This window comes from Chanodichthys erythropterus, chromosome 7 (genome assembly GCF_024489055.1).
Source record: "Chanodichthys erythropterus isolate Z2021 chromosome 7, ASM2448905v1, whole genome shotgun sequence".
Classification (NCBI taxonomy): Eukaryota; Metazoa; Chordata; class Actinopteri; order Cypriniformes; family Xenocyprididae; genus Chanodichthys; species Chanodichthys erythropterus.
This window is the reverse complement of record NC_090227.1, coordinates 44,667,953-44,686,440: the sequence shown is the minus strand read 5'-3', so window position 1 is coordinate 44,686,440 and position 18,488 is coordinate 44,667,953. Positions and strand designations below refer to the sequence as shown.

Sequence of the window (18,488 nt, the reverse complement as noted above, 5' to 3'; positions counted from 1 at the left end):
AATCTTTTATATCTTTTTGTTATTGATTGTGTTAAACTGTTAAATAAAATAAATTGACTGTCAAAGGTGTCATTTATATTTTAAAAGGTTTTCCCCAAACTTTGAAATGGTCAGGAATTTGCTGACACACCACTGAAGTGTAGTTATATATTAATAAATATAATGTAAATATGAATGTTGTTTAAACATTAACTTGTTACATCAGATGGCAACACTGTTTTATGTTGTCATTACATTTCAGTTGTATTTTCAGAGTTTCAACAAAAGTTACTTAGAATCAACATCACATGGTAACACTGATCAAACAATATTGCCAAAGACTATTTTCGTTCATTTCAGTGTTGATCCAGCATCAGTGATATTGATATATTAATTCAACATTAACTGAGGGTGCAAGAGTGATACTGAAGCAACATCACTTTCTAACGTTAATTCAATTGATGCATCAACACTGACTCAACATTGTTTCAATGATTACACGCAATGATATTTGCTCATAAAACACGCAAACTTGTGGAAAAGTCCCCACAACATTCAGTTCATCATTGTTCATCTTATTACCTTGTTTATCTCTACACATAATAGAATATATCTGGTAACCAAAATTACTTAAGTAATGCAACAGGTGTCATTTGGCAAAGCATTATGAATATTTGCATGGAATAATGGTGATTCCGAGATCTACGTGATCACATGATCAAGCTGAGCTCAGGATTCTGGAAGTTTTTATTTAACTGTTATATGTTATTTCCAACATATTTCGGTTTCATTTTAAGCAATACAGTAATATTTAAACAATAGTTAAGTTAAATAATTCTACCCAGCAGGTTGGGCAAACATTTAACCCAATCACTTGGGTTGTCCATTTTTTTAACCCAACTTGGGTTGTTTTTAGCCCAGCATTTTTTGAATGTAAGAAAAGCTAGACAAGCAGAAAGCTGACGTGGTAGACAACAGGTAGAATATTATTTAACAAACATTGAGAGAAAAACAAGATAGAGAGAAGGCAACAGATCAATGGAATCAATGGATTTCCCCTAACATTTGTGGTACAAAAGAAGTAAAACTAGAGCATGGTTCTTCCACACTGAAAAGCATGAGAGCACTGAGACATGAAAGTAATAACAGTATCTGAAATCTGTATTTTGTTATATGAAGAACACTCCAGAAAATAATAATGCAAACATTCGGTAGAGATCAAAAGTCCTTGGCTGATTGGGTGGAGGTGTGTACTGAACTGCACTCTGGACTAGCTTCAGTCTTCAGCACTGGGCAGAGTTCATCTTTGACCAATAATTGTTCTATTATTAGGTGTAGAACTACTTTAAAACAAACTGAGGGAATTCTGATGTCCACCAGCTGTAAATCCTAGACAACAAGAGGAAGACTGAATTCAGAAGAGCAGACAAAACAACCCGGCGTTTGGGTAGTTCTTGTGTTATCCAGTTACTGGGTCAGACGTAACAACCCAGTGTTTGGGTAGTTCTTGTGTTATCCAGTTACTGGGTCAGACGTAACAACCCAGTGTTTGGGTAGTTCTTGTGTTACCCAGTTGCTGTGTCAGACGTGACAACCCGGCGTTTGGGTAGTTTTTGTGTTATCAAGTTACTGGGTCAGACGTAACAACCCGGCGTTTGTTTTTGTTTTTTTTGCGTTACCCAGATTCCGGGTCAGACGTAACAACCCAGTGTTTGGGTAGTTCTTGTGTTATCCAGTTACTGGGTCAGACGTAACAACCCAGTGTTTGGGTAGTTCTTGTGTTATCCAGTTACTGGGTCAGACGTAACAACCCAGTGTTTGGGTAGTTTTTGTGTTATCCAGTTACTGGGTCAGATGTAACAACCCGGCGTTTGTGTAGTTCTTGTGTTACGCAGTTACTGGGTCAGACGTAACAACCCGGCGTTTCGGTAGTTCTTGTGTTACCCAGATCCCGGGTCAGACGTAACAACCCAGTGTTTGGGTAGTTCTTGTGTTATCCAGTTACTGGGTCAGACGTAACAACCCGGCGTTTCGGTAGTTCTTGTGTTACCCAGATCCCGGGTCAGACGTAACAACCCAGTGTTTGGGTAGTTCTTGTGTTATCCAGTTACTGGGTCAGACGTAACAACCCAGTGTTTGGGTAGTTTTTGTGTTATCCAGTTACTGGGTCAGACGTAACAACCCAGTGTTTGGGTAGTTTTTTTGCGTTACCCAGATCCCGGGTCAGACGTAACAACCCAGTGTTTGGGTAGTTCTTGTGTTATCCAGTTACTGGGTCAGACGTAACAACCCAGTGTTTGGGTAGTTTTTTTGCGTTACCCAGATCCCGGGTCAGACGTAACAACCCAGTGTTTGGGTAGTTTTTGTGTTATCCAGTTACTGGGTCAGACGTAACAACCCAGCATTTGGGTAGTTCTTGTGTTACCCAGTTACTGGGTCAGATGTAACAACCCGGCGTTTGTGTAGTTCTTGTGTTACGCAGTTACTGGGTCAGACGTAACAACCCGGCGTTTGGGTAGTTCTTGTGTTACCCAGATCCCGGGTCAGACGTCACAACCCGGCGTTCAGGTATTTTTTGCGTTACCCAGATCCTGGGTCAGACGTAACAACCCGGCGTTTGGGTATTTTTTTTGCGTTACCCAGATCCTGGGTCAGACGTAACATCCCGGCGTTTGGGTAGTTCTTGCGTTACCCAGATCCTGGGTCAGACGTAACAACCTGGCGTTTGGGTATTTTTTTTTTCGTTACCCAGATCCTGGGTCAGACGTAACATCCCGGCGTTTGGGTAGTTCTTGTGTTACCCAGATCCTGGGTCAGACGTAACAACCCAGTGTTTGGGTAGTTCTTGCGTTACCCAGATTCTGGGTCAGACGTAACAACCCAGTGTTTGGGTAGTTCTTGTGTTACCCAGTTGCTGTGTCAGACGTAACAACCCGGCGTTTGGGTAGTTTTTGTGTTATCAAGTTACTGGGTCAGACGTAACAACCCGGCGTTTGGGTAGTTCTTGTGTTATCCAGTTACTGGGTCAGACGTAACAACCCGGCGTTTGGGTAGTTTTTGTGTTATCAAGTTACTGGGTCAGACGTAACAACCCGGCGTTTTTTTTTTTTTTTTTTGCGTTACCCAGATTCCGGGTCAGACGTAACAACCCAGTGTTTGGGTAGTTCTTGTGTTACCCAGTTGCTGTGTCAGACGTAACAACCCGGGGGTTTTTTTTTTTTTTTTTTGCGTTACCCAGATCCTGGGTCAGACGTAACAACCCAGTGTTTGGGTAGTTCTTGTGTTACCCAGTTACTGGGTCAGATGTAACAACCCAGTGTTTGTGTAGTTCTTGTGTTACGCAGTTACTGGGTCAGACGTAACAACCCGGCATTTGGGTAGTTCTTGTGTTACCCAGATCCCGGGTCAGACGTCACAACCCGGCGTTTGGGTATTTTTTGCGTTACCCAGATCCTGGGTCAGACGTAACAACCCAGTGTTTGGGTATTTTTTGCGTTACCCAGATCCTGGGTCAGACGTAACAACCCGGCGTTTGGGTAGTTCTTGTGTTACCCAGATCCTGGGTCAGACGTAACAACCCAGTGTTTGGGTATTTTTTGCGTTACCCAGATCCTGGGTCAGACGTAACATCCCGGCGTTAGGGTAGTTCTTGCGTTACCCAGATCCTGGGTCAGACGTAACAACCCGGCGTTTGGGTATTTTTTGCGTTACCCAGATCCTGGGTCAGACGTAACAACCCGGCGTTTGGGTAGTTCTTGCGTTACCAAGATCCTGGGTCAGACGTAACAACCCGTTGTTTGGGTATTTTTTGCGTTACCCAGATCCTGGGTCAGACGTAACAACCCAGTGTTTGGGTAGTTTTTGTGTTATCAAGTTACTGGGTCAGACGTAACAACCCGGCGTTTTTTTTTTTTTTTTTTGCGTTACCCAGATTCTGGGTCAGACGTAACAACCCAGTGTTTGGGTAGTTCTTGTGTTGCCCAGTTGCTGTGTCAGACGTAACAACCCGGCGTTTGGGTAGTTTTTGTGTTATCAAGTTACTGGGTCAGACGTAACAACCCGGCGTTTTTTTTTTTTTTTTATTTTGCGTTACCCAGATCCTGGGTCAGACGTAACAACCCAGTGTTTGGGTAGTTCTTGTGTTACCCAGTTGCTGTGTCAGACGTAACAACCCGGCGTTTGGGTAGTTTTTGTGTTATCAAGTTACTGGGTCAGACGTAACAACCCGGCTTTTTTTTTTTTTTTTTTTATTGCGTTACCCAGATCCTGGGTCAGACGTAACAACCCAGTGTTTGTGTAGTTCTTGTGTTACGCAGTTACTGGGTCAGACGTAACAACCCGGCGTTTGGGTAGTTCTTGTGTTACGCAGTTACTGGGTCAGACGTAACAACCCGGCGTTTGGGTAGTTCTTGTGTTACGCAGTTACTGGGTCAGACGTAACAACCCAGTGTTTGTGTAGTTCTTGTGTTACGCAGTTACTGGGTCAGACGTAACAACCCGGCGTTTGGGTATTTTTTGCGTTACCCAGATCCTGGGTCAGACGTAACAACCCAGTGTTTGGGTATTTTTTGCGTTACCCAGATCCTGGGTCAGACGTAACAACCCAGTGTTTGGGTATTTTTTGCGTTACCCAGATCCTGGGTCAGACGTAACATCCCGGCGTTTGGGTAGTTCTTGCGTTACCCAGATCCTGGGTCAGACGTAACAACCCGGCGTTTGGGTATTTTTTGCGTTACCCAGATCCTGGGTCAGACGTAACAACCCGGCGTTTGGGTAGTTCTTGCGTTACCAAGATCCTGGGTCAGACGTAACAACCCGTTGTTTGGGTATTTTTTGCGTTACCCAGATCCTGGGTCAGACGTAACAACCCAGTGTTTGGGTAGTTCTTGTGTTATCCAGTTACTGGGTCAGACGTAACAACCCAGCGTTTGGGTAGTTTTTTTGCGTTACCCAGATCCTGGGTCAGACGTAACACCCAGTGTTTGGGTAGTTCTTGTGTTATCCAGTTACTGGGTCAGACGTAACGACCCGGCGTTTGGGTATTTTTTGCGTTACCCAGATCCTGGGTCAGACGTAACAACCCAGTGTTTGGGTATTTTTTGCGTTACCCAGATCCTGGGTCAGATGTAACATCCCGGCGTTTGGGTAGTTCTTGTGTTACTCACATCCTGGGTCAGACGTAACAACCCGGCGTTTGGGTATTTTTTGCGTTACTCAGATCCTGGGTCAGACGTAACAACCCGGCGTTTGGGTATTTTTTGCGTTACTCAGATCCTGGGTCAGACGTAACAACCCGGCGTTTGGGTATTTTTTGCGTTACCCAGATCCTGGGTCAGATGTAACAACCCAGTGTTTGGGTAGTTCTTGTGTTACCCAGTTACTGGGTCAGATGTAACAACCCAGCGTTTGGGTATTTTTTTTGCATTACCCAGATCCCGGGTCAGACGTAACAACCCAGTGTTTGGGTAGTTTTTGTGTTATCCGGTTACTGGGTCAGACGTAACAACCCAGCATTTGGGTAGTTCTTGTGTTACCCAGTTACTGGGTCAGATGTAACAACCCGGCGTTTGTGTAGTTCTTGTGTTACGCAGTTACTGGTTCAGACGTAACAACCCGGCGTTTGGGTAGTTCTTGTGTTACCCAGATCCCGGGTCAGACGTAACAACCCGGCGTTCAGGTATTTTTTGCGTTACCCAGATCCTGGGTCAGACGTAACAACCCGGCGTTTGGGTAGTTCTTGTGTTATCCAGATCCTGGGTCAGACGTAACAACCCGGCGTTTGGGTATTTTTTGCGTTACCCAGATCCTGGGTCAGACGTAACACCCAGTGTTTGGGTAGTTCTTGTGTTATCCAGTTACTGGGTCAGACGTAACAACCCAGTGTTTGGGTAGTTCTTGTGTTACCCAGATCCCGGGTCAGACGTAACAACCCGGCGTTCAGGTATTTTTTGCGTTACCAAGATCCTGGGTCAGACGTAACAACCCAGTGTTTGGGTAGCTCTTGTGTTATCCAGTTACTGGGTCAGACGTAACAACCCAGTGTTTGGGTAGTTCTTGTGTTACCCAGATTCCGGGTCAGACGTAACAACCCGGCGTTCAGGTATTTTTTGCGTTACCAAGATCCTGGGTCAGACGTAACAACCCAGTGTTTGGGTAGTTCTTGTGTTATCCAGTTACTGGGTCAGACGTAACAACCCAGTGTTTGGGTAGTTCTTGTGTTATCCAGTTACTGGGTCAGACGTAACAACTCAGTGTTTGGGTAGTTCTTGTGTTACCCAGATCCCGGGTCAGACGTAACAACCCGGCGTTCAGGTATTTTTTGCGTTACCCAGATCCTGAGTCAGACGTAACAACCCGGCGTTTGGGTATTTTTTGCGTTACCAAGATCCTGGGTCAGACGTAACAACCAGGCGTTTGGGTATTTTTTGCGTTACCCAGATCCTGGGTCAGACGTAACAACCCGGCGTTTGGGTATTTTTTGCGTTACCCAGATCCTGGGTCAGACGAAACAACCCGGCGTTTGGGTAGTTCTTGTGTTACCCAGATCCTGGGTCAGACGTAACAACCAGGCGTTTGGGTAGTTCTTGTGTTACCCAGATCCTGGGTCAGACGTAACAACCCGGCGTTGGGGTATTTTTTGCGTTACCCAGATCCTGGGTCAGACGTAACAACCCGGCGTTTGGGTAGTTCTTGTGTTACCCAGATCCTGGGTCAGATGTAACAACCCGGCGTTTGGGTAGTTCTTGCGTTACCCAGATCCTGGGTCAGACGTAACAACCCGGCGTTGGGGTATTTTTTGCGTTACCCAGATCCTGGGTCAGACGTAACAACCCGGCGTTTGGGTAGTTCTTGTGTTACCCAGATCCTGGGTCAGATGTAACAACCCGGCGTTTGGGTAGTTCTTGCGTTACCCAGATCCTGGGTCAGACGTAACAACCCAGTGTTTGGGTAGTTCTTGTGTTATCCAGTTACTGGGTCAGACGTAACAACCCGGCGTTTGGGTATTTTTTGCGTTACCCAGATCCTGGGTCAGACGTAACAACCCAGTGTTTGGGTAGTTCTTGTGTTATCCAGTTACTGGGTCAGACGTAACAACCCAGTGTTTGGGTAGTTCTTGTGTTATCCAGTTACTGGGTCAGACGTAACAACCCAGTGTTTGGGTAGTTCTTGTGTTATCCAGATCCTGGGTCAGACGTAACAACCCGACGTTTGGGTAGTTCTTGTGTTACCCAGATCTTGGGTCAGATGTAACAACCCGGCGTTTGGGTAGTTCTTGCGTTACCCAGATCCTGGGTCAGACGTAACAACCCAGTGTTTGGGTAGTTCTTGTGTTATCCAGTTACTGGGTCAGACGTAACAACCCGGCGTTTGGGTATTTTTTGCGTTACCCAGATCCTGGGTCAGACGTAACAACCCGGCGTTTGGGTAGTTCTTGTGTTACCCAGATCCTGGGTCAGACGTAACAACCCGGCGTTTGGGTAGTTCTTGTGTTACCCAGATCTTGGGTCAGATGTAACAACCCGGCGTTTGGGTAGTTCTTGCGTTACCCAGATCCTGGGTCAGACGTAACAACCCGGCGTTTGGGTATTTTTTGCGTTACCCAGATCCTGGGTCAGACGTAACAACCCGGCGTTTGGGTAGTTCTTGTGTTACCCAGATCCTGGGTCAGACGTAACAACCCGGCGTTTGGGTAGTTCTTGTGTTACCCAGATCCTGGGTCAGACGTAACAACCCAGTGTTTGGGTAGTTCTTGTGTTATCCAGTTACTGGGTCAGACGTAACAACCCGGCGTTTGGGTATTTTTTGCGTTACCCAGATCCTGGGTCAGACGTAACACCCAGTGTTTGGGTAGTTCTTGTGTTATCCAGTTACTGGGTCAGACGTAACAACCCAGTGTTTGGGTAGTTCTTGTGTTACCCAGATCCCGGGTCAGACGTAACAACCCGGCGTTCAGGTATTTTTTGCGTTACCAAGATCCTGGGTCAGACGTAACAACCCAGTGTTTGGGTAGTTCTTGTGTTATCCAGTTACTGGGTCAGACGTAACAACCCAGTGTTTGGGTAGTTCTTGTGTTATCCAGTTACTGGGTCAGACGTAACAACCCAGTGTTTGGGTAGTTCTTGTGTTATCCAGTTACTGGGTCAGACGTAACAACTCAGTGTTTGGGTAGTTCTTGTGTTACCCAGATCCCGGGTCAGACGTAACAACCCGGCGTTCAGGTATTTTTTGCGGTACCCAGATCCTGGGTCAGACGTAACAACCCGGCGTTTGGGTAGTTCTTGCGTTACCCAGATCCTGGGTCAGACGTAACAACCAGGCGTTTGGGTATTTTTTGCGTTACCCAGATCCTGGGTCAGACGAAACAACCCGGCGTTTGGGTAGTTCTTGTGTTACCCAGATCCTGGGTCAGACGTAACAACCCGGCGTTTGGGTATTTTTTGCGTTACCCAGATCCTGGGTCAGACGTAACAACCCGGCGTTTGGGTAGTTCTTGTGTTACCCAGATCCTGGGTCAGATGTAACAACCCGGCGTTTGGGTAGTTCTTGCGTTACCCAGATCCTGGGTCAGACGTAACAACCCAGTGTTTGGGTAGTTCTTGTGTTATCCAGTTACTGGGTCAGACGTAACAACCCGGCGTTTGGGTATTTTTTGCGTTACCCAGCTCCTGGGTCAGACGTAACAACCCGGCGTTTGGGTATTTTTTGCGTTACCCAGATCCTGGGTCAGACGTAACAACCCGGCGTTTGGGTATTTTTTGCGTTACCCAGATCCTGGGTCAGACGTAACAACCCGGCGTTTGGGTAGTTCTTGCGTTACCCAGATCCTGGGTCAGACGTAACAACCCGGCGTTTGGGTAGTTCTTGTGTTACCCAGATCCTGGGTCAGACGTAACAACCCGGCGTTTGGGTATTTTTTGCGTTACCCAGATCCTGGGTCAGACGTAACAACCCGGCGTTTGGGTATTTTTTGCGTTACCCAGATCCTGGGTCAGACGTAACAACCCGGCGTTTGGGTAGTTCTTGTGTTACCCAGATCCTGGGTCAGACGTAACAACCCGGCGTTTGGGTATTTTTTGCGTTACCCAGATCCTGGGTCAGACGTAACAACCGGGCGTTTGGGTAGTTCCTATATTTACCCAGCCCTTGGGTTGAAAACAACCGAAATTGGATTGTTTTTAACCCAGTGTTTTTTTTTTTAGAGTGTTTGTTTTGAACAGTTCAGTTCAGATCTACTTTCATTAAATAGTTGCATGCCTGCATGTTTCACCACAAACACTCCAGAAGTAGGTCACCCAGATATGCTCGACTGATTTAGTATTCATCTTCTTGAAATATTGAACTGTTCCAATTCTACTACATTAGTGTTATTCAGCAGCAAAATGACTGAAAGCCACTGTTTAGTTGCAACAGCAGGTTTCCGTCTAACATACGAGTAGCTTCATAAGCAAAGGGAATCACGCGTGTTCGGGATGTTTTATTGTTAAATGTGTTTGATAACTCAAGAGATCGAGGTCAGCCAATTTTCTTTACATAAACAAAAGAGTGCAGCAGAACGTTATCAGTTCGTGGCTCCTTCCTTCTCTCTGCTATCACTGTAACCTTGAGAAGTTCACATCCAGTCCTTTCCACCGCCGTGCTTCAAACGCACCATTGGCCCACAGGACTTGTTACTGCAGTGCATGCTGGGAATCAGGACTCTGTAAATATGTCTTTCCACTCATTCAGCCATCTGCTGTGAGTGAGATGTCACAATTATTTGCTGAATGACAGCAGCCTGTGTTTTGATAGCGAGAGGTCGCAGAGTTTGATTTATCAGCTGGAGTAAAACAGCTGCTATCAGGAGCGGCTCGAGGAACTGATAGCGACGCTGGTCTCGACACGTTCAGAACGCTCTGGAAATGATGCAACAGTTCTGTGAACCCAGCGCAGGTCTGGCACTGAACCAGCTCTCACAATCTGCTTCCATAAAACCAAATAAAGAGTGTGTGTCATCATGCACACTAAATATCTGCTTCAGTTCAGACGCTTTACTTTCAACGAATCCAGACGTTGTTCAGCCATTTTGATGTGGATTGAGTAGGAGCATTCAGACATTATGAAATCATTTTGCAAAATATGCATGATGGCAGCAAATGGATCACAAAATGAACCAGAGCTGTACTTCATAAACTTATTTAAATTTGGGAAAAAGTTATTTTTCCTAAGTTTACTAAAATGACAGGATATGATGCTACATTTCTGATTCCCGTCCTCGCACACACACACACACACACACACACAGCTCTGAGCTGAAGGAAACTTTAAACCGTGTTCATAATCGCGTCTCGCTCCGCCTTCAGCAGAAAAACTTCATTCTTCAGCTCAAACTGAACTGACTGTGTTTGTTAAACTCTCGCATCTCCACATCAAACATGTTCTTTCTTTCAGTCCTCCTGGGCGGACTGATCATCTGTCCTCTGATTCTCAGGCTGTTTTTCCCGTTTTTCTGGACAGACTTTGTTTATCACACAGAGCTGTTGCGGATTTTACTCAAATTCGTTTCCCGCAGAAGAAGGCGACCTCTGTTTCTCGCTCTGGACAGATTTTTAGAACAGGTCGAAGCGCGGCCGAACAAGACCTTCATTGTTTTCGAGAACGAAAGATACTCGTTTAGAGACGCAGACAGAGAGAGCAACAGAATAGCGAACGCGTTACGGGCCGCGTCGGTTCTGAACACGGGAGACACGGCGGTTCTGTTCATGCTGAACGAGCCCGCGTTCATCTTCTGCTGGCTCGCGCTGGCCAAACTCGGCTGCGCATGCGCGCTCCTCAACAGCAGCATCCGCGCGAGGAGTTTGATCGCGAGCTTCCGCTGCTGCCGCGACGCCAAAGTTCTGATCGCGTCAGAAGGTGAGAAACAAACAGTGCAGCATGTGGGGAAACACTCTTTAAGAAAAGTGACTCATAAAGAGGCGAAAAAATGCTGGTATTCGCTTTAAAAATGCCAGAAAACAGCTTGGTTTAGAATAAAGGAATAAGTATTAATTTAAAGGAATAGTTCGGCCTAAATGAACATTCTGAAATTAAACTATTAAATTAGGAGCAATAGAATCCAGCGAACAGAACGGTTCTCTCAAAGTTGTCGTTGTTTCAGTAACGTTCATAGAAAGTTCGTTCAATGTTAATTTGTATTTAATAATCTTCTCAAAACGTTAGCACAAAAACATTATTTATACATTACATCATGCAACATTTTTGCGGAAATGTTTTATTTTGATGTTTGTCTAACATTTTTTAAATGTTCCCACTTGTTTCAGAACGTTCAGAGAACATTCAAATAACATTCAAAAGTGATGTAAAATGGAATGTTACTTTAACATTAATATAACCAAGAAAAAACGTTTTAAATAAAAAAAGGACGTTTTAAACATTCAGAAATAAAGTTTTCATAACTTGCCGTACGTTCACACACAACAATTGTATTAAAAACAGAAAAGTTTTTGCTTCGCATACAGACATTGTCAAAATGATCCCCGTTCACACACATTCATGAAAATGACAAAAATGCTGTGTTATTCATGCCAGGCCAGTAGATGGCGATGTCACTATGTAAAGTAACACTACATGCCTATAGACTGAACACGTAATACGCATGCATATGATGACACCATTTTCACAAATTCACATTTTTGTAGTTTACACAGAGACAATAACGATATTGTTTTCAAAAATTCCATTTCAAAAGTTTATGTTTTCAGGCCCCCAAAATGCTGTTGTGTAAATGAACAACCAAAACGCATAAAAAGCTTTGTTTTTAGTTAAAAATGCTGTTAGGTAAACAACCCCTTAGGGAGAATGTTAGAAAAACGTTTTTACAACATATTTTTGTTAAGCTGGGAAGTTCTTAGCTATAATATGTATGCTATTGGGAAATAAAGACCACAAAACCAAGTTACTGCCAAAATAAACAATAAAAAAGACATATAGTATCTGTTTAAATAGAAACTATGACCAAAGGGTGTGTAAATAAGAGCCGTCCTTGAATCCGGGTCCGCTCTGATGAAGTGATTGTTGGGTTTGTTGTGGTCTCAGCGCTGCGGCGAGCCGTCGAGGAGGTGAGTGAAGATCTCCAGCAGGAGGACGTGAGCATCTTCATCATGGCTGAAGAGCTGAAATCATCACGCATGAGGAGTCTGACCAGAGCAGCGCAGGAATCCTCCGACGCAGACGTTCCTCAAACGCTCAGAGCAAACGTGACCTTCACGTCCCCTGCCGTCTACATATACACATCTGGAACCACAGGTGAATCCACCAGTCGTCTTTCTAAACGAACAGAAGCTGATGTCGGCACGGCCTTCAGTTTGTATCAGAGTCAGCTTCATACAGTACAGACTGATTCAGAGCAGCTTCACAGTACTAAACAGGAAAATAACAGAATCAATGATGCAAACTTCATGGAATGTGAGAGAAATTCACATTCAGCTCTACAGAAGACAGCAGAGTCATTATTCCAATCGATTCTGTTCAATGTCACAAATATGAAACAAATTCAGAGCAAAGCATTCGTTTTCCAACTGAAGGATTTCAGAAGTATTTCATGTGTGATGTTATGAAGTGTAAGCAGAGGTTGTGAAGTGTTTAGTACGCCTGTGTTTGGCCGTAGGTGACGAGTGTGTGTGTGTGTGTGTGTTTCAGGTCTTCCTAAAGCAGCCGTGATCACTCAGACGCGTCTGCTGGCTGCTCTCGCTGTGCTGGCGTCGAATGGCGTAACAGACACCGATGTGATTTACGTGACCCTTCCTCTGTATCACACGGCCGGCTTCCTCGTGGGCTTCATGGGCTCCGTAGAGACAGGTGTGTGTTTGAGCACTTCATGACCTTCGGATCAGTGTGTAATTCCCTCGCTCTCTCCCTGTAAAGCTGCAGAAACGCTCAAATATTCCTCCTTAACCGGGTTAAAGGTCGAGTCGCTCCGGCGGCCTCACAAACACACGCAGATCTCCTAATGCTATTATCGCCTCAGAGCTGATGTGGATCAGAATAATCTCCGTTTCTCTCATTTCAGGTTCAACTATAATATTACGCCGCAAGTTTTCCGCATCTCAGTTCTGGGACGAGTGTCGGACTCACGAGGTGACAGTGATTCAGTACATCGGAGAGGTTCTGCGCTATCTGTGCAACACACCGAAGGTACAGAGATCTCTGTCATCGACACACACCTGACGACACACACTTACAGCGGAGAAGTGCTTCAGTGTGATCAACAGCGGTTTGTGGGAGTTTATAGTAGGATAACGATGTCACGAAAGGGAAGTCTCTTTTCTTCTCTATCGTGTCATATCCGAGTGAAACGCTTCTCAAACAAGAACAAATGTAGGGCGGGGCTTGATTTTCTCTGTGGGGAATTGATTGGATGGTTGTGGTTTGCTATTGGTGGATCTCATGTGAGTGACAGGTTGCCCCGCCCTCATCATCAGAGAAGAGAAGAGATGCTGCATGAGGAAGATATTCTGATTCAAGATTATGAGGAACATGAATTTAACACAATAATGATGATGTGCAGCGATAAATCATTTAGAATAAACACTAAAATATTACATAAAGAACAAGAGCTGTCCACTTTGATTTCGTACATTAGTTTGTTTATGTCAGCTGACTGAAACACTGAGAAGATTTAGAGTGTTGGCAGCTTATGCGTTCAGTGAGGACGTGTGTGTGTGTGTGTGTGTGTGGGAGAGAGAGAGAGAAGTGCATGTGTGTGTGTGTGTGTGTGTGTGTGTGTATCGTACAGCTGTTACTCTCTGTAAACTGACTCCAGCACAGCTGGTTCTTGTAAATAGCTCTGATTCTGCGTACCGGAGTGCCGTTCGCTGACTTCAGAACAGTTACACTCAAACGTCCAGTTTGGGTGTTTTGTGTCTTTGGAGGCAAATGACTTCTTACCAAATTCTTACTTTGGTCATTGAAACAGGATCCTGACGAGCTCATGTGACGCAGCTGTCGGCCAATCAGAGCGGCGGGCGAGGGCAGGGCGCTGATCTCGGAATAGCTGCTGGCCTTTACTGCAGTGAAAGCGATCTCCTGAGCGCATTACGACACGTGTGGAGGATCACGTTTTATTTCAGGCTTCTCTGTACTGGACTGTAAATTCCAGCGAGAGTCTTTGAGTTTCCTCATGAGTGTGTGGAGGAATCACATCCCTCTGTAATCAGCGTTAATCAGCATGATCAGTGGAGTCATTTGTTTGTTTTGTTTTCAGAGCGAGAGAGATAAAGAGCACGGCGTGCGTCTGGCCATCGGGAACGGACTCCGGCCGGACGTATGGCGGGAATTCCTCCAGAGATTCGGTCACATTGAAGTCAGAGAGTTTTACGCCTCCACGGAGGGAAACCTGGGATTCGTGAACTACGCTGGGAAGATCGGAGCCGTTGGACGGGTCAGCTGGCTGCACAGGGTAAGACTGTAACGCTGGGATCATGTGACGTTGATCACGTGACGCTCGTTGAGCCGGACTGCACCGGAAAACGCTGAACTTCACTGTTTTTCTTTCGTCACACAGAAACTGTTCCCTTACGCCCTCATTCAGTACGACACGGAGCGAGACGAGCCGGTCAGAAACTCCAGAGGCCTGTGTGTTGAGGTGCCTAAAGGTCAGAGGTCATGTGCTTACACATGACACAACTCCCTCTAGAGTCCCATATAAAGAACTCAACTCAAACGTTGTTTCAAGCACTTTCAAAACTACAAAATGCAGTACATGTCAGTAAAAACAATGACATTAAAGTAAAAAAAACTTATTCAAACGCAGAAGAAAATAAATGCTTACTGACCAAATGAACAAATATGATGTTAATAAGATTTTAATAAGATCTGGAGGTTTCTCGGATCATATTCTTATATTTTCCTTTAACCCTCTGCTCCTCCTCGTTTAGAGTCAAAAGTGAAGCCTTGAAATGTAACTTTTTAGTTTTTCAGGAAAACCAATGTAATATATTTTTGTTCAATAACATTTTTTGATTATTATGTAAGATCTTGAGGGTATTTTATGATACTATGCAATATTTATGCAATTTTGATTAGCTATTTTTCCCCTAATGAAAATAACACACAATTTCTTTCTAATATATTTTTTAATTGTTTTTCAATTAAAGCAGTATTCCATATTAAATAGAGACAAGGCATTTAAAATTCTATTTTTTGAAGGTAGATTAGTGCCATCTGGTGGCAGTAAAAAAGAAAACTCATGTAATGCCATGATGTAACCACTAGATGCCTGTAGAGTTCTACTTAAAGTGGCTTATAAATTCTCTAGTGGTTTTTAGACATAATTATTTATATTAAGTTTTGGACTTATACTTAGACATTCTTAAAGACTTTTTTCAAGATTTTGTCAAGGGTTAGATTGTTGTTGATTTGAAGTGTCAGTTTTCACACTGATTTTACTAGTCAAACCTGAACACAGGATATTCTATTACACCTAACATTAAAATTCAATAAAAATGTAACAAAAATGTCTATTTTGCAGACATTTTACAGTGTCCCCCCTTCATTGCTGCAGTGGCTGAATTGTAGTTTGTACCTCTAAAATATTGTCTAAGTTTTTGTATTTTTTAATATTTTCCCGTTAATTTCCCATGACTGTAATGTTTGACTGTGAAGGAACCAAGTGTGACTATTATTTTCAACCCTTTCGAATCATGTCAATGTTTTTTTGTGTTCACATAGCTAATGCGACAAGTCACCAAGTGTCATCCCATTCTGCTGAAGCAAAAAAATTTAAAATCTCCAAATTTCCATCATTTTTGACCAAAGAGGACAGTCTCTCGGAGTCAAGTCAGCTTTATTTCTATTGTTTCAAAGCAGCTTCGCAGTAATAGTATTATAACAGTTTGTGTTCGTGTGTTTCCAGGGCAGACGGGGCTGCTGGTGTCCAGGATCACCGGACTCGCTCCGTTCGTGGGTTACGCGCAAAACGAGGCACAAACAGAGAAGAAGAGGCTGCGTGACGTCTTCAAGAGCGGCGATCTCTATTTCAACAGCGGCGATCTGCTGAAGATCGATCACGACAACTTCATCTACTTCCAGGACCGAGTGGGCGACACGTTCAGGTGTTTTCAGCAGCTGTCAGACATCAGATTGTTGAAGTGAATCTGATTGGTGGAGCTGATGTGAATGTCCATCTGTGAGCAGGTGGAAGGGAGAGAACGTGGCCACCACCGAAGTCTCGGACATCATCAGCGCGCTGGAGTTCGTCCAAGAGGCCAACGTCTACGGAGTTCGAGTTCCAGGTTTGCTGAAGCCAGGTTTGCTGCGAATGTCGTTCTCAGGTGTGACGTCGCTGATGTTCGTCTGTGTGTTTGTGAAGGTCACGAGGGTCGGATCGGAATGGCAGCACTGAAACTGATTAAGGGAATGGAGTTTGATCGCACCGAAACGTTCAACCACGTCTGCAGGTTCCTGCCGGGATACGCACGACCTCGTTTCATACGGATTCAGGTAGAATTTCCCTGTCAGATGATACAGCTGTATCTTAATCATGTCAGAATACAAGCTTGCAGTTGATTAAATAATATCCATTCATGTTTTCTCTCCAGAGCTCGATGGACGTGACCGGCACATTTAAACAGCTGAAGTTCAGGCTGGTGGAGGCCGGATTCAATCCCAGCATGACCTCAGATCCGCTGTACTTCCTGTGTGAGCGTGAGAGGACGTACGTCTCACTGACCCCATCCGTCTACCAGCAGATCGTATCTCACGCCATCAAACTCTGATTTCTAACTGTTATTGTTTAGGGGAACATTGCTCACAAATATTTGATTGAAGTACTAAAAATGAGAAACACGTCTGTGGATAAAACGACAGACTTTGTGCACTTCGTAACGATCAAAAGCTGCTCAGATCATAACAGAGTTCTTTTACTGCATTAGTTTAATGTCTGTTTTTTAAAACTTTTCTACTGAACTGTTACGAAGATTGACAAAATCACTCTATGAATTCCATATTAACTCCAATGTTACATTCATTATTGAGCCAGTGTTGTAAATAAAGGATATCCTGATGATGTGATGTAAACCAACAAACACGTGGAGAGTTGATTATTAATCACCTGACTGGAACATTTACTGAAATATGAGATCTGTGATGTTCACAGGGACATTAACTCAACATTTACATCAAGCAGGGACACAAAATGAACTGAATGTATGTGTAAGAGTAAAGAAATTATGAGTATTCACAAAATATTCCCTATGGGGGTGAATTGGGACACTTTTTGCCGTTGCGGTGACAGTCTTTGAGAAAGTTACTTTTAAAAGTAATGAATACAATATTGAGTTACTCCCTAAAAAAAGTAACTATTTGCATTACCTAATTTTGAGGAAAACAATGTTTTTGTGAAAGTGAGATGAGTAAATGTTCACATTGAGTCTAGAACTACAATAACATCATGTTCACACAGCGACCCCTCTGAACTTTATTTCTCTCAACATGAGGACAGGAGAGCTGTCAGTCAATACATGTCAATGAAGTAACTTGTGTTACTTTACTAATTACTTGAAAAAGTAATCTGATTGTAACACGTTACCCCCAGCACTGGAGGTGACTGGGAAAAAGACCTTCAACCCTATTTCAGAAATCAAAGCTGAGCTACTGGAATCGCTCAATTGACCCTTCGCAAAGACCCGCCCCCTTAGTTACTGTCGCTTTGTCCGTCAAGCCGTGGCGCTGTTACGTCACACGCTGCGAAAAACACATCGCGGAGCAAAGAGGACACTGACAACACATCGACAGACAAGACAGAGCAGGTTACTTATGATAGTAAACAAAGTCCCAGCTTTCAAATTGTACAATTTTTTAAGAAATTCGAACAATAAAAGTGCTTTGTGTCTCTTTAATGTGTCGTGACTGATCGCTGTAGTGCCTCAGCTCAAGCGGCTCGTGAACCGATCATCTCTTCCTGCTGTTCATTTATAGCATCAAATAAACATGAATGAACATCAGAAGGAATGTTGTTTAAAACGCTGAAAGATGTCAGTATACACCATTTTTCAAGTTCAAGTCCACCGAGGTTAATTTTGTAACTTGGCGTTCTGATTGGTTAGATCGCTTGTCAGTCAAACTCCGGCGAAGGGTCAATTTCTTGGGCTGCGTTCCACTCCAGTTTTAGACATGCACTTGTGAACTTCCTGCCGCCATTTTGAAGTGCGTTCCACTTCATGAAGTGGACGAGGGAAGTTTATATGGACAGACCCTCGCTCCCTCAGTCAAAATCGAGTCTACTTCATATGTACACTTCAGGCAGCTCCATAACCCACAATGCAACACGATTATGACGTCACCGCATATCGCGTTTAATTTACCCCACCACAAACAACTCTATGATATATTAATTATTTTTTTAAACATTTAAAACACACATATATACATATAGAATGCTGTATTAAACAATTTTGTAAGGGGAAAGAATAAATAATAAATCAGCTCCATTGCGTATTTCAAGTGATCAAGGGTTTAGGACGTTCCAGTTAAGC

The 18,488-nt window shown here is 44.1% G+C and overlaps 1 protein-coding gene across 1 annotated transcript; it reads left to right on the top strand.

Moving 5' to 3' along the window:
* Nucleotides 1-10,220: 10,220 nt before the first annotated feature.
* On the top strand, nt 10,221-17,206 carry zgc:158482. Its single transcript, XM_067389516.1, has 10 exons — nt 10,221-10,869; nt 12,052-12,261; nt 12,655-12,813; nt 13,025-13,149; nt 14,219-14,413; nt 14,519-14,609; nt 15,869-16,067; nt 16,150-16,247; nt 16,325-16,455; nt 16,554-17,206. The coding sequence occupies exons 1-10, from the start codon at nt 10,392-10,394 to the stop codon at nt 16,728-16,730; spliced, it is 1,863 nt and encodes a 620-aa protein (XP_067245617.1). The 5' UTR covers nt 10,221-10,391; the 3' UTR covers nt 16,731-17,206.
* Nucleotides 17,207-18,488: the final 1,282 nt, after the last annotated feature.